The following is a 19,563-nucleotide window of genomic DNA, read 5'->3' as shown; positions in this document are numbered from 1 at the left end:
TACTAGATGCTCTTTTACATCATGTTTTCTGTGTTCTGCATTGGTCTGTTTCTCTTTTCCCGGCTGAAAGGAACTTTATCTGCTGAAGCACCTGCTTTAGTGTTTTTCAGCCTGTTTCTTCAGACTGTCTTGGTCCCCCTGAATAGCAGCTCTGCCACTAACTCTACCAACTATATAGATTATTTTTTCCATTCAAATACAGCTCAATGGATTTCAGTTAGAAATATTTACAATACAAGTATTTTGCATGTTCCTAACATTTGTTTGAATTCTAAGATGTAAATACAGCACCTCTGCCATAAATTAACAACCACATTCTGAATATTAGTAACCAAATAAAAACGTGTGAAGGCGGTTACCTCTTGCTGCATTACAGACTAATAATTCAGCATTTACCAATTAAAACACAAACTATAATGTAAGCTAATATATCTTACCAAAGAATCAGGTTATTGGGAAAGAAAACAAAACAAAGCTTTAAAAATGAATGACAAAATCCATAAAGCCACATTAAATACTTGCATATATAATTTGCTTTATTGCATAACAAACATTTTTGGTAATTTATTAGATATTAAATCTATCTACCAATTTTATGAGAAATATTCAATGACTATTGTGACCAGTCCTTCTCATAAATTTGAAAGAAAACTAGAACAACTCATTTTTTTTATCTTGTGCTGTTTATTTTCCTGGAAGTAAATGAATCAAGAAACAAGAGGACTCTGGGAGAGCAGAAGGGGCTTAGAAACCACACTCTGTCCAAACATCTGTGATTATTCCATAATTATCAATACTCACAAATATTATACTTGGCTAGTTTAAATGTTGGGAAGCATACTAAATCAGAGCAGTTAATCTCACATTTCACAATGTAGAAGTCATTTGATGTGGAAGACATGAAGGAATTTTGATAGCCAGTCTGCTAACTGAATTGTTTGCTTTTAGTTTCTTCCCCTAAACCATAATATATTAAGTACCAAACAGGCAGGACATCACATAACAGCTTTTTAAAATGATTCACAGCAAAACCTACACTCTTTTTCTTTACTATGTTGAAATCACTTTATATAAAAATTCAATTAAAGGTGATGAAATAAAAATAATACACAGGTGAAATAAAAATATCACACAACAATTAAAATGAATGTCCTAGCGTGCAAACGAGCTCTGCAAATATACAAAACATCGGCTTCTTTAACTGTCTTCCCTTTCACTGTACCTGTTCTGACTGCAACCCATATAGTCTTGATGACTGACACCAAGAAATGAAGCTGCACAGTCTCCCTATGAGATTGTGTCATGAATCTAAATGCAGTTTCCATACATTCTAGACCATAAAAATGTCTTCCTTTAATTTTAGAGATAAGTTTTCTACATGTATATTGATGACGTACACATTACAGTTACAGTAATTTTCATACATTTGCCTTTAAGATGGGGATTTGTAATCACTACTGTTCATATATGCATGTTGATAAACTTAACAGTGAATTTAACTTGTAGACAACTCTCTTTGCCATGACAGTGTAGACAATGAAATGCAGGGAATTCCAGACAGTAACCTGAAGTATTATATTTTCCCTGGCATATGCACCAATAACCTATATGAAAAAATAATCTTAAAAAATACTCAGAATATTCTGACTCTGTGAACTTTCTTATTAATTTTTATCTATTTTCCATTTATCTTCCACTACCTCTTCACTAAGCCTTTTCATCATCACGGCCTTGAACTCTATTCGTCAACACCCTCTTATGTTGCCCTTACTTTTTGTCACTGAACGTTTCTAAAAATCACATTGCAAGTTCATGTTTTCTTTACCTTTGTCATCTCCCCAGCTGATCAAATACTAAATTTCAGCTGTCAGCAACTCTCCTTAAATCATAAGAGCCTTCCCTCTTTTGTTCATGTTGCAGTAATGGCATCGTCTTCCTCTAGTTTCCTCCTTCCCTACAACCTCTCCCTAACTACTTACATCCCCTCAGGCTCCATTTTTTTCATATTGCTACTGTATAAAATACGTAAAGGCAAAAGCTATTGGTATTTATAGGTAAGCTTAATCTAACAGCTCAAGACAACTGAACAAATATAAAATAACATTAAAAATGATCTCGCACTGATGCTTGTCTCTAATGCGAATGCTACTTGGCATACCGCTCAATTCTCTTTAGATGCTTATTTGTTGACATGTATGATTACTTTATAGTGTAAAAAAATATACAAATTTAATACTAAACACAATTTAAAAAAAAACTTTGCAGAGTTTTGTTGCTGTCCACAAGCCTTTCAATGCTAAAGGCTTCAATGTTTAAAGCCAATTTTAGCGGAACACTGAAAGATAACAGCAATGCAAACACTTTCTTAAAAATAAACTCATTAATTGACTGTTTGTCTTAAGATGATAAAAAAATCCTTCCTTTAATACTTCATTAAATGTGTAATGATGGTTATCTTTTAGGTTTTTCCGATGCTGTTTTGAAAGGCCATCTTTATCTACTCAGCTAAAATATTATCCAAAAGTATCCTGACTTTACTCTGCTGTTTGCTCTTGATTCTTTGAGAAGGTATCCTTAATCTGGCTCATATAAGCCATTCAGACAATATAAGTCTTCTTCTATATTTATTCTATAATAAAATTAGCATCAGCTTTTCTTGCTTATTATTCTCCCATGTCACCTTGAGTGCTTTCGTGCTTCCTCTTTTGTCCTTCATCAAATTAAAATTTCATCTTTTATTTTCACTTTTAGAGATCTCCAAAACTCTGCCTTGCCCAAATAACGTTGCCTCACTTTTTATAATTACGCTATGCAAGTACCATATTCCTCCACAAATCTTAGCAGTTTTTGGCCCAGTAAGGGCTCTAGATCAAACTGAATTCACATTCATGGCCAAATATTGGGATGGCAGGGAGCCATTTGTATGAGTGGCACATATGTATGAAACAGAAATTACAGGAATGTTAGGTAGCAGGAACAATGTGCATGTTCATCCTAATTTCTTCTCTATTAACTCATTGATAGGGATGAAGCCAATTGATATCTCTATGATCTATTCTCAACAAAAAATTCTTTGTTACTCTTACAGTGGATAGGATTTCTATGAGGCATCAAACCAAAGGAATGAAAACCAGGCAAATTTAAATTTCACGGCCAGATGTATTTACACCCGCAGATTTGAGATTTTTTAGGGGCTGCTCGAGTACAAACTGCTCTCCTGTGCAATGCATTTCATTGCTAAGAGGATCAGGAGAGTGTGCTGGGGAAGCATGACTAACGTAACTTTTACTAAACATTATTAGTTCATAGCTAATTAGGAATACAACCAATTTTACTGGTCATTGCTCAGTGATGACGATTTATCTTTGACACTCTATTTGGCATTGCTAACAAGGATCAGTCTCCACTTGCACTAAAATGCAGTGAAAGATACTTGCCAATTTCTGCCAGTGACAAAGACAACCTGTTCAGAGACCCATCATAACCTGAATTAATCTCAGTAGAATCTTATACAAAACATAAAATATTAAGACCAAGAGATATTTTATGCTCTAAACAGAGTCCTTGAAGAAAGACTACCACTTCAACAAGCTGGTAAATCGAAGCTTACTTAGGGTGGTTTAAACAGGATTATGTATTGTTCTCAATCATTTTTAGAGGGCAAATTACAAATATTTATGTAATCTTAATTGAAAAATGCATAAAATCCTGTTACAGTGCTTACGGTAAAATTGTAATGGAAGACACAATTGCCATCAGATTGTAGGATATGTCATCAATAGGCATACTGATAGCAGACTAAAGGTCTTTCTACCCTATCATTCTTTCTATGACAAGGTCAAACAATGAGGAATTGATAAACAGTGAGGAAAGAACATAAGAACAGGGCAAACATATTGCAACACACTCCTGGCATTCTTTCTCAGCTCTCAGGAACCCACATTTCAAGGATCTCCATAGGCAAATGTGGTATTTTTAGTTTAATAAAAATTCTTTTTTATTCAGTTTTTTTTTCCAAGAATCTGCCATTATTTGAACCCACGCTCTGGCACACTGATAATTTTACTTAACATCTTCTAGTTCTTTTATTATGAAACAGTGAGTAACAGCAGCCCATTCATTTCTGCCATGCCTCTCATGATTTTAATTACCTCTATCACCCTTCCTCTTTAGTCATCTCTTGTTTTGGCTGAAGCATACCCGTCTACTTACATATGTCTCATCAGGAAGTAATTTAAAACTGATATTCTTATCTCATCTTCTCCGTACCCTTCCATTTTACTACCTACTTTTACAATGAAAGAAAAACAATGTAAACACTGCTGAAGATGACTCAGTGCCACAACAGTCTTCTGTCATGCACTTGGCTTGCACTTGGCTTTCATTATTATACCAAATATTTCAGTACTGTAAGCAAATGTTATCACCATTTCTAGTAATAAATTGGATAGTACAGACTGTAACAAATACTCATCTAGGACCAGATTGCTAATGTCCTTCCAGTAAAAAAATGAATAATTTACTTCCATCTTTTGTTTAGTACCGTTTAACCAGCTGTTAATGGATGAAAGGACTTTCCCTCTTAACCTGAACACAGCTATGTTTTTTCAAGCATTTTCAGAAACCAACCTTAAAAGCCGTTTGGAATTCATAACTCCCCTAGAAGTTCATCTGGGTCCCTCGGTACAGCTGGGGGAATACGGATGCATAAGAGGCCTAAAATTTTCTTAGTTTGTCTTACTGGCCAGTATGAACACTCGGTTCGTTAGGCAGAACTAAATATGCCAATTTAATACCCATTCACTGACATGTGAAGAAATACAGGGGGTAAAGGCTACAGTATGCATTTTTGCCACAGCTGGTCCATCACAGTCATTGGTGTTGCACAATTATAGCTATCAATATTCCCAGTACAGAAATCCTATAATGTCACGGTTAAATGGAAATAAGCAATTTTGAGGACACATACAGATTAGCTACAATTTGTTTCCCCTCAAGGCACTGATGAACCAACAGAGACAACTGAGTAGCTGCAATTGCTGAGCGGTATGTTGCTCTCCTACAAAGATTGGCTCTGGATGCAGTTTTCAGGACTGGGAACAGGCTACAAAATATCTCTCCCAATGGGACTCAGAAGAAGTCTCTGATGAACAGCCTCAGCAAAACAGCTTTGTACTAATGCTGCTGGGACAGGAAGTGGCAGTGATAACAGGGCTGAAGCTTAGGGCAGCTCTGTGGCACTGGCCTTTGTACCTCAATGTTCTCCTTCCATTTAACTTTGCTTTCCTTTCAGATTCACTTCTGCTTGGTGAGGTGCAGAAGAGAAGGTCTGAAGGCTAATCGGAGCACAGCTGCCTTGTGTTTCTTACCAGTGACCTGTTGCAGCTGAAAGGACTTGTGAACAAGGAAGATGGGTGCAAATGTTAGGGTCCAAGTGCTGTCACATCAGCAAAATGACAAAGTTGCAGAAGTCACACTTAACCAGCAGTGCCTGGATTCTGTGTTTTCTGCCTCAGTATTCTATAGGCATAACAGATGCTCAAAGACAACACTTCCTAGTAATGTGTGTCTCCCTGAGGCAGAAAATTCACTTACTGTGAAGACTGTAGACTGTAAATGCATCTTGTGAGAAATGCGTGTGTGCAAATTAACTTTTTGTGATTCCACAAGCTATACTGAATAATCTGATGGATCATGGCTGAAAAGGGAAAGCCTTCTGGTGAAGCCTTACATGGTCCCACAACTGCAGTCTTTTTCGTATGAAAAAGGAATAAACAACTTAAAACAAAGAAATGAGGAAGCAAAGAAATTAACTGAAAGGAAAAACTGCAATAAGGAAGGATGGAGTAGTAGGACTTGGGAAAAATAGCTCAATAGAAAGATTATTCTGAGAGACTGCTTATAATACAGCTTTAATCTTCATAGCTAAAATCAATGCTTCCCCTTCTCTTTTCAGTAACACCTATCTTGTTATTCTTCTCAGTAATCACAGCATCAGAAACTTGAAAACGAGTATCACTTTTTTTTCTTCTTTTTAAACAGTGATCTTTCTCCCCTTGCACCCCAATATAATTCTGAGGTCTGATTTTGTTAGGTCTAGCATCTATAATAAGTGGTTTACTGTTCAAAGTTTACCATTTTTATGGTAGGAATATTATACTAATATTGTGAAGAGGTTTTGTCCTATGGAAAACTGGAATCTCATGAAGTTTTGAAAACTGCTACATTCTTAGTGATGACTGAACCTGCTGGATAAAAACTAGACAAAAGAGCACATACCTTTCTAACAGTCGCACAGAATTTCTTTTGTGACAATGCAGTATTGTCTTACAAAAAGGCTGTTATTCTCCCTTTCGGGAATGCATGTTTTCATCATTTTCTAAGCACTGCAATCATAGCCCTTTTCATTCTAGTCACTCTACACTGATATACACACACTCTATTCTTCTTCCCATTCTCTACATTTCGCCTTCTGCAATTTTATTAGGCTGTTCCAGTCCTAATTAAACAAAAGTTGATCTAAGTATCCTCTTTCCCCACAACGTTCTCAATAATATTATGTTCGGCATTTGCAAGAGCATCTATTGTGGTGTCAGAAGTCCTTTGCTGCCAGTATGCTCAGTCTTATTATAGAATCATAGAATCATAGAATCACCAGGTTGGAAAGGACCCACCAGATTGTCAAGTCCAACCATTCCTAACACTCCCTAAACCATGCCCCTAAGCGCTTCATCCACCCCACCCGTTCCTTAAACACCTCCAGAGAAGGTGACTCGACCACTTCCCTGGGCAGCCTCTGCCAGTGCCATAGTCTTCTATGCTTGTAAAGCGTCTGGGAGCCTCCTGAGGCAGAGGACATAAGCAAAGGTAGGAAAGCCAATTATAGAACTTTGGATGCTGCCAAGCACAATTTAGATGTAAACTCAAAAAAAGCAGTCCAGGAAAAAGTGTACATTATAGACTTGCATTTTGAAGTGAAACAGACCCTGCAGCAGCTTTGATTCAAATAAAAAGCAAGAAGACAGAAACATGGCAGTGACACTTGTATTTAAGAAGGCAAAGACCATTTCAGATGGTTATGTGGTTCGGGCTCCTATTAACTAGATCTAATAATGTTCCCTTTTGGTGTGGGACTTCTACGTTGCTCTTTGGAGATATATGAATTCGGCATTCTGAATTACCTTTGTGGAATGAGACACCCAATTTTCAGATAGCACAGTACGGGAGTTGTACGACCCCTCCAGATCTTTCTTTAATTTTAAATTCTTTGTGTTTTGCGCAAAGCACAGCATGGTAGCTTTTAATATTCATTTAAGACATAATTTATACGACACTACAGAACATATACGAACTACGCCACATACAAAAACTAACGTATTACAATAAACCAAAAAGCTCAGCATTAACGTGAACTGCTGTTAGAAGAAAAAATTACTTGTCTTTGTTTTTCCTGCCAACAACTTCTCCTTACTGTTATTTTCTGTATCAAATCATGACCTCCTGTGTCACAATTTCACAAGCGGAGGAACAGAATTTATCAAATCTGACCTGTAGAAAGGCCTAGGTAGACTCAGAGAGGTTCTATTTTTCCACCTATGTTGGGAAAATGTATTTGCTAGCAAGACAGCACTACAGAAAGCCATTCTATAGGTAAGTGGACATGAGGCCTGGTGAAGAAAGGTCACTACACTGAAAACAGGGAAACATGGGTAAACAGTGAATCCCACATTTCAGTGGTCTAACTTAAATGTTTTTCAGTTAACAACCAGTCAATAAACATGAAAATGCCTTATACTAGTAACTAGAGGGCTAAGCTCCCTTCATACAATAAGCAGAAAACAAAGCTAAAATACTCACGTCCCTTACTCCATTTTGTATGCATAAAACAAACAATGAACGATAATATACATGATATTACTCCAACTTTTTTTATACAACTTCTCACATAAAAGATTGATTCCAAATATTTTCTGGACAGGTCTTTACTGACCACACTCAGAACTAGCAGCTTTTTTCCCTGGGTGATTTTCTTCATTCCATTATTCAGACACAATATTTTCCAAACAGGAAACTACATACAATTATCCTGATAAGTGTACAAAATTAAAGATTTAAGAATAAATAAAAAGATACACAAAGATATATCTTTTTATAATTCACAGTTTATCTTTAAATTCAGAGTACTGTGTATGACTCAGCCAAGAGAATTTAACTCAGATCTACTTTAATAGTCATCCATCTCAGATTTCCTATGGCATATAATAGTTAGAGAATTATTTTCCAATATTGTACTCACGACTGACTGAAATTTAGAGCTTAAAAAAACTTACTTTCAAAAACTCTGAAAGTTTTCTTGCAGCTTGGTAGAGGCCATTTTGCAGAATTTGATTTTTGAAAATTTTCTTTTAACTTCAAATATTCCATAGGGAAAAAAGATTTGGTAGAGTTGTTCAGTTCTATAAGAATTAATGGGAAAGAATGTACACATCAGTGTTGTATATCAATATATTTTCATACATTTATAGGACAAAACAAAAAAGCTTTACATACTGAGTAACCTTTTTAATGATTATAATATCTCTCAAATTGTTTTAAATCCACATAAACCCAAGCATTTCCAGATATAGCAAGAAAAGTCTTGCTGTTCATCAAAACACGCTGTTTTGATTCTGTACCTCTGAAAAAAAAGCATATAGGAAACATGATGTCAAATTCTAGCAAAACGAAGTACACAATAAATGAGGCTATTTAACATATAAAACTATGATGACCTCTGTGAATGAAGGGACATGCTGAGAATTAATAGCACAGTGAGTTCCTATTATTTTTTGTTTAACACCATCACTCAATAAAGGTCAGTAATGTAAGGAGAGAGGAAGAGTCTAAACATTTTTTAAAAAATTTTTATAAAATGTTGTGGATTAACAGAAATTAAGAATACATTTGTAGAATGATCAACACATTGCAAGAGTTGACACAATTTATCGATCTTAAGAAATCGTCAGCTTCTTGGGATATAATGTGGGGAAATACCTACATGGACTGTAACTCAAAACTGTCAAAACTATCCACAGCAATACAACAATGGAAAACAATTTAAAAATTACATTTTCCCAACACCAAGTGATCTGCTTGTAATAGAGTTGCCAAGCTAGTAATTAACTGAGAAAACTTCAACCCCCCATTTTAGCCCTTCAAGCCCCCATGGCTCCAGATAAGTACTACTATAATTCCTTCTCTACCTTAAAATAAAGAAAGGCCCTTTCACAGATCTTTGAAAAGTTTTCTGTATTACTACTTTATCTGGTTCATTGCAACTTTACATACTTTTTCAATAATCAATATTTTATCTCTGGCAAATTTGGAAAAGCTAAGCTTTTTGTGAGCAGGTTCCAGAAAAAAGAAAATATTCCAAATGCTCTTTGGTTGCAGTAGCTTATTCCATGTAAGAGGATGGCAATAGCAGATTTGAAGCAAAAAAAAAATATGCTAGTCTTGTTCTACAAATGATCCTGTATTTCAATGTGTCAGAATACAGGTTGAGGCTACACAACACACACAGAGTACAGAAATCTCTAAATTCTTGTATCTTATTAGGTGAGGATTAGATTCAGAGAAATAGTCTCTGATGAGACTGCCTGTCTCAGCATCAACAGAGAATATTATAGTTTCCTTTACAGGTCATAAAAATTGACTCAGTTCTTTCAACTTTATTGTCCAAATTCAAATACTGAAACCTTTGGTGAGGCACCTAACTCCTGTTTTTCAGAAAAGGCAATGATGCCAACTCTTACCGGGTTTTAGAAGGTTGCCTGGTTAGGCTTTTAGTAAAAGACCTTTCCAGGCTGGCCAGGCCACCTGCTTTTCTGTGTGTAAGCAACCCTTTCCCTGCCACGTGCCTGGATCTCCTGTGCACAGTCACGGAATCTGCGCTTCTCCACAGCAGTGGATTTATAACACGAGTACCAGATTGTCCCTTCTTGGAAACACTCTCAACATGTGTAAAATTTTATAAGAATGGAAGTGTAAAGGCCAGTTTGGCTCACTCTTTCCCCGGATAGTGGAGGCACTTAAAAGACAGAGTTACTTGTAGTGGGTTGCTGCAATCAGATCAAAGCGACTGTCTTAAGTATACTGCGGTCACCCTATCATCTGATCAGACGTCAGTTTATCCTAAAGGAAGAATGGTTTTTAAGAAAGTCTTTACGAAAGATAGGAATGCCTGCAGAAACCATTGGAAAATGGTCACTTGACTGAGGCAACAGGACAGAGGAAATATCCTCAGGGCTCAACACCGAGCTTTGTTGATCCGGGTTAATCACTGTTTTTCTTCGTCACTGGTGGATAACTGACCTATTAGCCTTCATGTTTTCCTGACATGTTACATGCATCCTTCTGTTGCAGTTATGTTCAGTTTGCAAAACTGTACAAGCTAAAAAGTGAACTTTTGAATGTCTCCTTATGTTTTCTTTCTGAGATAACCTTATAAAAGAAAATGCAGTTATACAAAAGGAAAGTTGCATAAAGCAACCAGAATAAATTAGTGAGGGAAATAAGACATCCTAGCTGTAGCATCAGACAACTATCTAAAAAATGTTAGCAACTTTGCTTCACTGGCTGCACAAATTTACAGCAGCTGTCACTTTACAATAACTTTTAAAAGGTCTAATAAATCTCCCAATTAAAAAAAAATATTTACTACCCTTTACGCTGGCCTGGCACCATCCATCTTCCTTACTATGTTGATTCTACTAATTTCTCTAAGGATACGATATCATCATCAATATTTCTTCATTGATTTAAAAGGTGCTCAATGTGTCATGCACTGGGAAAACAGACAATATTTTTCTTACTAAATGTATAATAAAAAAAAAGTAAATGTAGCATATCTATTTTCAAATATATTGCTATATACTGAACAGTAATACACAAAGGGCTGCTGCAAAGCCACACGGATTTCTCTCATCTGACATTGTTGATACTAAACATATCTCATACACTGCTATGGCCCTCTATTTACAGTAGACTCACTATTTATATATTTATAACACTATTTACGCTTAAGCCACACAAATCCTTTTCTTCAAAGAAGAAAACCTACATACTTTCAGAATATTTTCACAGAAGGGGGTAGGTTGGAAGGGACATTTTGAGATCAACTTGTCTAACCCAACCTGCTCAAGCAGGGTCAGGCACAGCAGGTTGTCCAGAAGCATGTTGGGTTTTGAGCATTTCCACAGCTGGAGACTCCACAGCCTTGCTGGTGGTTTGACTACCCTCACAGGAAAAAGTATTTTCCTGTCTTCAAGTGGAATTTAATGTTTTCCATTTATGCCTATGCCTCTTGTACCATTGGTGGGTATCACTCAGAAGTGTCCAGATCCCTCTTCTTCATTTTTTCCTATCATATATTTTTACACATTGTCTCTTAATTATTCAAAGGCTACAAATAACTTTGATAATATTTCACTTAAATGATAGTACTTTAAACGTATTTAAAAGTTTTGCAAATACATTTTAGCAAGCATCTCTATTCTCTGTGCTCTCCCAGCAGTATTTTACTGCAGCAAATCTTTTAAATAGCTTCTTTAAAATTTAAACAGCCCTAAAATAACTAAAAGTCTCCATTGGTGAAATGCTTCATCTGTACATCAAATCCAAAGGAGCATCAAACATTAAGCAAATGAAGTGAGAACAGCTTGAAACCTCTATATACAAGCCAGGCGGGATGCTGAGGATGCTCAGCTGCACCTTTCCCTCTCGCAGTGCTGACATAGTCAGTCCCTGTTTCTGGCCACCAGCAGCTTTCCAGAGAACCATCCTGGAGGAATTTCTGAAAAATGCCTCCTTCCTGCCCAAACAACTTCTTACTTAGCCCAGTCATTTACTTGAATTGGACTGCCAACAAATCATAGAAAGTCGTGCCTGTGCAGAGGAAGAGTCTGTACATAAGCAGAAAGAGAAGCTGGGCAGCTTTGCTGATCAATGTTAAATCATGCTTTAACGTGCACCCTCAACCTTCCATCATCACAGCACTCTCTCAGTTTGAAGATGATTGCTGCAAGATCTCTCCATCATGCAAAACTAACAAACATTTCTGCATGGCTGAGTAATTTCCACTACTTCATGGCCTGTCTAGGCACAGCTCTACTGCTGTAAAGGGCTCAGCTCCAGATATCATAGTACGATTTTATCCATGGTGCTTGAATGTACCTTTTTAAAATCCAGGCATGAAAGACTGACTCACGCTGTTGCATGTACCCCATCTACAGCAGTAAGTACTTACCCTTTTCTACGCCTTTGCGCATTTTGACATCAAGTCCTCCTTACCCACTATGTTTTCCTACTGCTAAAAGTCAGAAACACTAGTGATGAGGGTGTAAGAGGCCAGCAGATGAGAATTTAAAAATCAGACTAGTCAGGAGATTATTTCTGCCTACCTTTATTTCCACTTGCAGTTAAATTAAAGTCATAAAAAGAAGAAAAGAACTTTTTTTTGTGTGGCATTAAGTTGATTTAAAAAATTCTTTACTGTTAGAATATTTGGAGGAATTATTTGTTATGTTTGGAGTTTGTGATTACTTACCAAGAGGAAACTAAAGAAATGCAAAATATCAGCACCTCACTTCAAACATAAAGAAGTTTTAAAACATGCATCCAGAACAGTTACTTGACACTAAAGAAAGATTGTGTGGAATAGTCCTAGGAAGATTTAAATGCAAAGAAAACCCTGCAATGGATTAACATCATCAAACTGTGCTCTGCATGCATTTTGGATATGGCCCATTGTATGTTATTTTTTCATTCTTTCTTCCTGTTATGACTGTGTTTGGTTAGCAGGGTTTCACCATACTTTTAACGACATATTTCAATACATACATTCAGGCCAGAAATACAGATGGAAAACTACAAAACTTTTTTCTATATTGTAAAAACTTTAATTTTCATACCTGTTTGGAAAAAGACTCTGGTAATTGTAGTGCGACACAGAGGACATGGAGTGCTGGTTGGATTGTCTTTGGCAAGCCTCCTTAAGCAAGGTTCACAAAAGATGTGGTGGCATGGGTAGCACATATAAGGATTGAAATAAACATCCAGGCACACTGCACAGAGATAGCTTTCTTTATCTCCTCTGAGTTCATGCTCATCATCTGGAGGCAGGTTATCATTGGCAGTCTGCAAGAAGAGAGAGAAAACGTCTTTTCACAGCTCAGCTCATAAATATTTTGGATAAATCAATTGGCAGGAAGGTGACTTTATATAATGCACAAGAAGTTGGTACACAGTGGTGATATTCTTAATTTTTAATACAGGTTACTTTTAATAAAATGATGAAACATACTAGTAAGACAGGAATGTCACAACAAGCACTCTGCGGGAAAGGATAACAAAAATCGTGTAAGACAGTGAAAGAAGGAAATAACAAACCCAGAAAGGCTGAGTAAAACCGTATTATGATCAGATTTCTTCTTTTAAAACAAATTTTAACAATTTATTTGTAATTTTCTTACCAAAACACTTGGCTACTTTGCCAAGGAAGGCAAAACAATATGGATTGTTCTGCCTTTGAAAGGTAAACTGTGAAGGGCTCGTTTCAGTAAGAATAACCACTCTCAGTTTAAACCAAGCCTCAACTTTATTACGACAATGCAGAATCTAAACCTTAGAGTAGAAAGTCAAGGAACCTCTTACATCTTTGGTAACTTCTTGTTTTTGCCAGCACTTATATTCTGTATTTCCTTGCACTGATATATCTGTACAGGACATAGTTGGACTTCCTATATAGTGTACATGCCATATGAGCGAAACAACTTGTGCATATTGCCAGGTTCCTGCTTTGCTCTGGTAATCACATAATGTGAAGAAATTAAACAAATGTTGACCAGGCTTTTTGGCTTAAAGAAGACGACTTTTTCTTTCTATCTCTATGGGAGCCACACAAGGGACACTGACTTTCCTCTAACTCTTCTATCCATCATCTCTATTTCACAGCTACCAGAACTCAAGAGAACCACCAGGAAGAAACCAAGGCAGAGGAAAGTGTCAGACACCATTGAGTGTTAAAACTCTTCTCTCATGCCCCTTTTTCTAAACTCCTTAATGACCTCAGTTTGAGTGTTTTAATTCTAAGCTGCCTTGCAGTATCAGTGACTTCTTGCAAATTCCAGTGTCCATACTTAATACCCTCATGCCCCTTGCTAAACCACTGCTCTGTATCTATCTCACTGCTAGTCCTGCAATGCCAGATCTGCAAGTCCTCCCAGACATCTATTACTGATATTAAGCATATCTGTTGATACATTCCTACCCAATAAATACTACTCTGTAGAGCAGTACATCTGTAGAGCAGATACTTGATTTGCAGCCAATTTTGACACTCATAGGCCATGCCAGACAACCATTGCAGGATACCAACACACAAAATATTAATGGCAGTTGTTGCTTTGTGCCTTCTGTAGAGATGGGAGTCTCTAGATCTGTTTCAGAGATAATTACATGTACATCTTAATGGTTTGAATATCTGTTGTCTCTCATTACAGTCAGTCCTCTTCTACCTGGGATGTGAAACACTGAAAATAATGAATAAGCTCTAACAGTATGGGTACTGCAAGAATCCATTTAAAAATATAGAGCAGAAGTATCCAGAATTCATTAGTTCTAGTTAAGTACTCATTCTGCCAGCCCAGCTCGTCCTTTGTATTGCACTTTCCACAATACCAGGTGCCAAGAGGGCTTATAAATTCCAGCCTTCTGTGACATAAATACATAGAGACAGTTAGACAGTTTGGGTTTAGCACGTGTCCAAACATAAATTCTTTGCAACCCTAAACTTCAATAACTGTGTGGCTCTTGCAGTACTTATGTCAGTGCTTATTACTCTAGCTTCACTTTCTTCATGCCGCACTTGAGATGGGCTCGAAAAACTCCAGTGTGTAATGAAATTTTCTGCAGAGGCAACGAGGCTGTACTAACAAGCAGCCAGTTTAGGTATGGCTGGGACCAGCTTCTAGCTTCTCTAGCTTCTCTAGAAGCTAGACCCAAACAGCAACAGCCAGACCTATTCTTCTAGCTCCATGCTGTAGGGAAAAGTGTTAGAGCAGCACTGTATTACAAGCAGTGATGCTGCTTAAGGCAGACCGTGTCTATGCTTACAGCACAGACAACTCCTGCCAGAACAGAATGGCAAAAGGTAATTGAGAGTTGATTACAGTTAGGTAGTGTTAGAATCAAGGAAGGCTCACAATACCGTTCTTTGACAAAAACTAGAAAATAATTTGGCACAGAATGTGAGGAAAGTTGTCTGAGTTTACTACACCACAGAAAAGACTTCAGCAGAAATTAGGAAACTATTACATTGTGACAATAACAGCCCTCTAAAACCCAGCCAAGTGGACTTGACAGTATTAGGTTAAGGTTTAGTCCCGATGATCTTAAAGGCCTTTTCCAACCTAAATGATCCTATGATTCTATGTAAAGGCAAAATCATAACTAAAAGGTAGCACAAAACCAGAAGATGGGTGGTGATGGTGGGACAAGCTTTTGCTGACTGGTTTTCTGATTGGAAAGGAAATATGCAATGTGTATAGAGGTGTTGCCTATCTCATTGGCTGCAAGTTAAATGTCTTTGCATAAGCCTATTAAGTAAATGAGGAAGCTAGAGGCAAAACTGCTGACTCCAGGGTAATGGTTCTGAGATAGGTTCGTCATCATGGTACGATGCACAGATAGGAGAATCTCAGAGCCAATTACAATTAGAAAGAAGATGACAATTATTCTAATGTGCAAACTAGGCTCTACTTAAGAGTAATTTGCTTAGTGGATTAGAAGAGCTGTCTTTTCTACAGCTTTGTGGCCCTTCTCAAAAGAACTATCTAGGCACACAGCAAGATTTAGTACTGCAACGCAAAGCTAACATCAGAACAACTTCCTTACAGAAGAAGGGAATGTACAATAATTTAAACAGTCATTATTTTTCATTTACAATTAGGCAGAGTCTCTATGTTCCAACTAGAGTCAGAGCTTCAGTGCTTGAGAGCTTTACAAGCATAAATCAGAATGTTGTTTTTGCAGAATTATAGTACAGACAAAATTGAGAAAGGTCACATAAAGACCGTGATGTAAACCGGATAAACTGTTCCTCGTATTTTGTCTTAAATGTAGACATCAAAGACAGTGATGGGAGTACAAGATTGCCAAAGACCAACTGGAAAACTTTGAAAGCAAAATGATTACTCCTAAGAACTGGAAGAAAGGTAAGAACCTTCAGAATTTTCCATATTCCCAAGTCACTTGGGAACTGTTAATGCTGACTGTATCACCTGATGGTAACCCTTGATACTTTACTGGCTGTATGGCAGAACGACGCCTCCATGAAAAAAAAAGAAATAGAGGATCAACTTCTGCTTGAAAAGCCTATAAATAACATTAAATAACAAGGAGTCCACCACAGTTCAGCTGGACTACATGGAAGTATTGAACTCAGCCCCACATTCAGAGAGAACACATGCACAAATGAATAATATATTTAATGTAAAATTTACCTGTAAATCATGTGGAAGGTCTAGAATTAGAGCATGTAGACACTAACAAAAATAGATTCTATATGTATGCTATCAATAAAAGGAGGTTGAATAAAATCTCTGAGTATGATTCAGCGATAAACCTAAATAAAGCAAATGTAACATTTGACCAAGATAGAAAACTATGAAAAAAACTTTGAAAACCTCTTCATATTCTGTTAGATGTTACATAAACTGGTTAGGAGGCAAAAAATTTCTGTCTGTCCTTGTATGCTTAAAGTAAAAGTGCACAAAACTGTAGTCTCCTTGTGGAGGCAACTACTTCTCACTGCTCTGTTATAGGAAGTACCTCAAAAGGTCAACATGGTGTGGGAGGCTCAAAAAGCTACATATTTATTCTTATGAAACAAGAAGAAGACCTGATCGGCTGCACATTCACATACCTCACATTTTGAAAGAGCGCAGTATGTATTTTATCCTCTATTCTCTTGGAAACTACTTAGTAATCTGTTCCATGCTATTTGTAAGCTGTACATAAATAATACTACAATGACTTGCAGCTCTAAATCACACTTTAAGCCTTCAGTTATACTACATAACCAGAATAACGCCAGATCTGAAAAAGTTTGAAAGAATGAATGTAGATCCTGTTTGGTACAGAAAGGGATCAAAAAGAAAAAACTACATTTTGGAAAAAAAATCACCAGTGGGTTTAGCCTGATTTCCAACTGAAACACAGCTTACAGGAATGCCCTGTCCATCCATCTGTCAGGTTGTTCCACAAGATTTTGAATCCATTAGTCAACTGCAACCAAGCCTGACACCAGGGTTGTGACCTCAGGTATTCTGGCCTCCTGAAAATGTCATAAAAATTGACAGCTACATTGAGCAGAGTGGCTGAAATAAGGGCCATTGCTACAGGAAAGTCTTCAGGTGCTCTGTTGCTTTGAATAAAATTTAGCTAACCTAATTTCTGCAGATTAAATTGGTGACTTTTTACGTAGTTTCAAAAGTCAACTCAGAATACGAATTCAAGTCCAGTTTTAAAATGTAGGAAAAACCCTATAAAAATTCTTGACTAGCTAAACCAGGAGTACTTCCAAACCAGGCCATTAGTTCTACCAGGGCTAGTACACCTTTGAGCACTCTGTTTTGGTTGACTGGCACGATGAATGCAAAAGGGCACCTTTTCAGGTGTTTGACAAACCTAAGCTTGAAACATAAATCATAACAGGGTAGAGGTGCCACTGCTCAAGGCTTAAATATCTGTACAAATAAATAATTCAGTCTAAACTCCCTGCACTCCTATATTTCTCACCATACATTCCAGACAAGCCAAAACATTCAAGGTAAAAGCAAAGCAGCCTACTACCTAGCGCCACGTCCTTCATTCAGACCCTCTCTGCTGCATTTGGACTGGATAAATTGTACAAGGGCAAACAATTTCAGCATTTTCTTCATTCTTCTTCAAGACAACCTTTCCTTAAACCTAACTTTATTTTTTTTAATTATTATTCTATATCTATTAGAAGTAGCTTTAGGCAGTGGAGTTGTTCATCTTTTGTGACTAAGTCCTTTGCAGACCAAGGCTTCTTAAGGCAACTACTGCTAGGACATACATACTTTTTGTACATGGGGCTCTAAAGAGACAACAATAAATCAATAGAACAAACAACAAAAGTGAGGATCAGAATATTCTCAACAGTTATTTGCACTCTAACCTCGTTAGCCATTTCCCTGTTCCAGCAAAAATAAAGCGCTTATCTTTCTGCTTCTCAGAGAAGATATGCTCCTTAACAGTCCAAATTCCCCTTCACTCTGTATTTTATTTATCAAAGGTTGTTCTGAGGTCATGTTTATTCATGAGGGCAACTGCTTTTCAGACCTGAAAAGACTTTTTGACCATCCAAATATTTTTTTCTACCCTTTAGCAGTTTGCCTAATTAAATACGCTTTATTTGATTTGTTTAATATACAATTTGTTTATATACAATATATGTACACATTCTAACTTCTCTCTGTCAATCTTGAAGTGTTTCCATCTCTAGGAAAAAACAGCTACAATAGTAGTATTACAATTGTTTCTTAATCCTGAATGATGTCACAATGAACAGCACAGACAAGTTAAATTTCTTATCTAGTTAAAATTTACCGAGTTATTTTGAATAGGCCATAGGTGAGAAAATTAAGAATTAGGTTTTTAATGCTTACTGTACCCAAATATTACAAGCACTACAAACAGAGCTAGGTCAGTATTCTGAGTTTATCATGGTCCTGCCTAAAAAAATTATCCAGTCTTTTATTATAGTATATGAGCACTTCACAAGTGCAGTTCATCACTACTTGTCTGGTTAGCTGAATTTATTCTCTCTAATATGCATTAAAATTTCTTGTACTTCGCTACTGTCTCTTTGGGCTATGACCAACCTACTTAGCTATGACAACCCTATGAAGTTCTGCACAGTGCGGTTTGGACTTGACTAGGTGACTCCCTTTGCAGAAATCCCTGGCAAGTCATTAGGAGGTCTAAGTGTGCTAGCCAAAAATTAAAATGCATGAAAAAAAATGGACATCAGACAGAAAAGATTAACTAGAGATTAAAAACAGTGAACCAATAGCCTGAAGATATCATGTTCATAGAAAGCAAGTTATGAACCCTAACGTGTGAGCCGGCACTAGTAATGTTTTGGTTTTGTTCAGGTACAATAAGGCACAGTTCAGAAGAGGGATCAAAGGTGCTGACAAGGCTGCGCATAGTCCGCAAATATTTGAAAATGGCTCTGAATTCACTACTCTTTTCAAGACTTAAATGTCACTGGGTTGTGCAACCTGAAATATAAATAAGTCTTCTCATATGCTAAGCTGGAAAAGTTAGCTTGAAGACTGAAACATCTGGGATAATTGGGAACTAGGAGCTGAGTAACTGATATGCATGGACACAGAGCTCTGCTTCAGTGCTTATACACACTGCTTGGAGCAGCTGTACTGGAAACTATTCTTTATGACTAGTAAGCAAGAACACAAGTACCCAGAGCCAAGGAAT

General features: G+C 36.9%; 1 protein-coding gene across 9 annotated transcripts in view; it reads right to left on the bottom strand.

Moving 5' to 3' along the window:
• The window catches only part of RNF180 (ring finger protein 180), a 67,044-nt gene that overhangs the window by 8,788 nt on the left and 38,693 nt on the right, over positions 1-19,563 (bottom strand). For all 9 annotated transcript variants that reach the window (XM_054055447.1, XM_054055451.1, XM_054055452.1 and 6 more), the window contains 2 exons: positions 12,951-13,176; positions 8,331-8,456 (listed from right to left, as the gene is read on the bottom strand). In XM_054055447.1, coding sequence (XP_053911422.1) covers positions 8,331-8,456; positions 12,951-13,176 — 352 coding nt within the window. The remainder of the gene's footprint in view (positions 1-8,330; positions 8,457-12,950; positions 13,177-19,563) is intronic.

The sequence above is a fragment of the Cuculus canorus genome, chromosome Z (genome assembly GCF_017976375.1).
Source record: "Cuculus canorus isolate bCucCan1 chromosome Z, bCucCan1.pri, whole genome shotgun sequence".
NCBI classification, from domain to species: domain Eukaryota; kingdom Metazoa; phylum Chordata; class Aves; order Cuculiformes; family Cuculidae; genus Cuculus; species Cuculus canorus.
The sequence above is the reverse complement of the archived record's forward strand: the minus strand, read 5'-3'. Positions and strand labels throughout refer to the sequence as shown.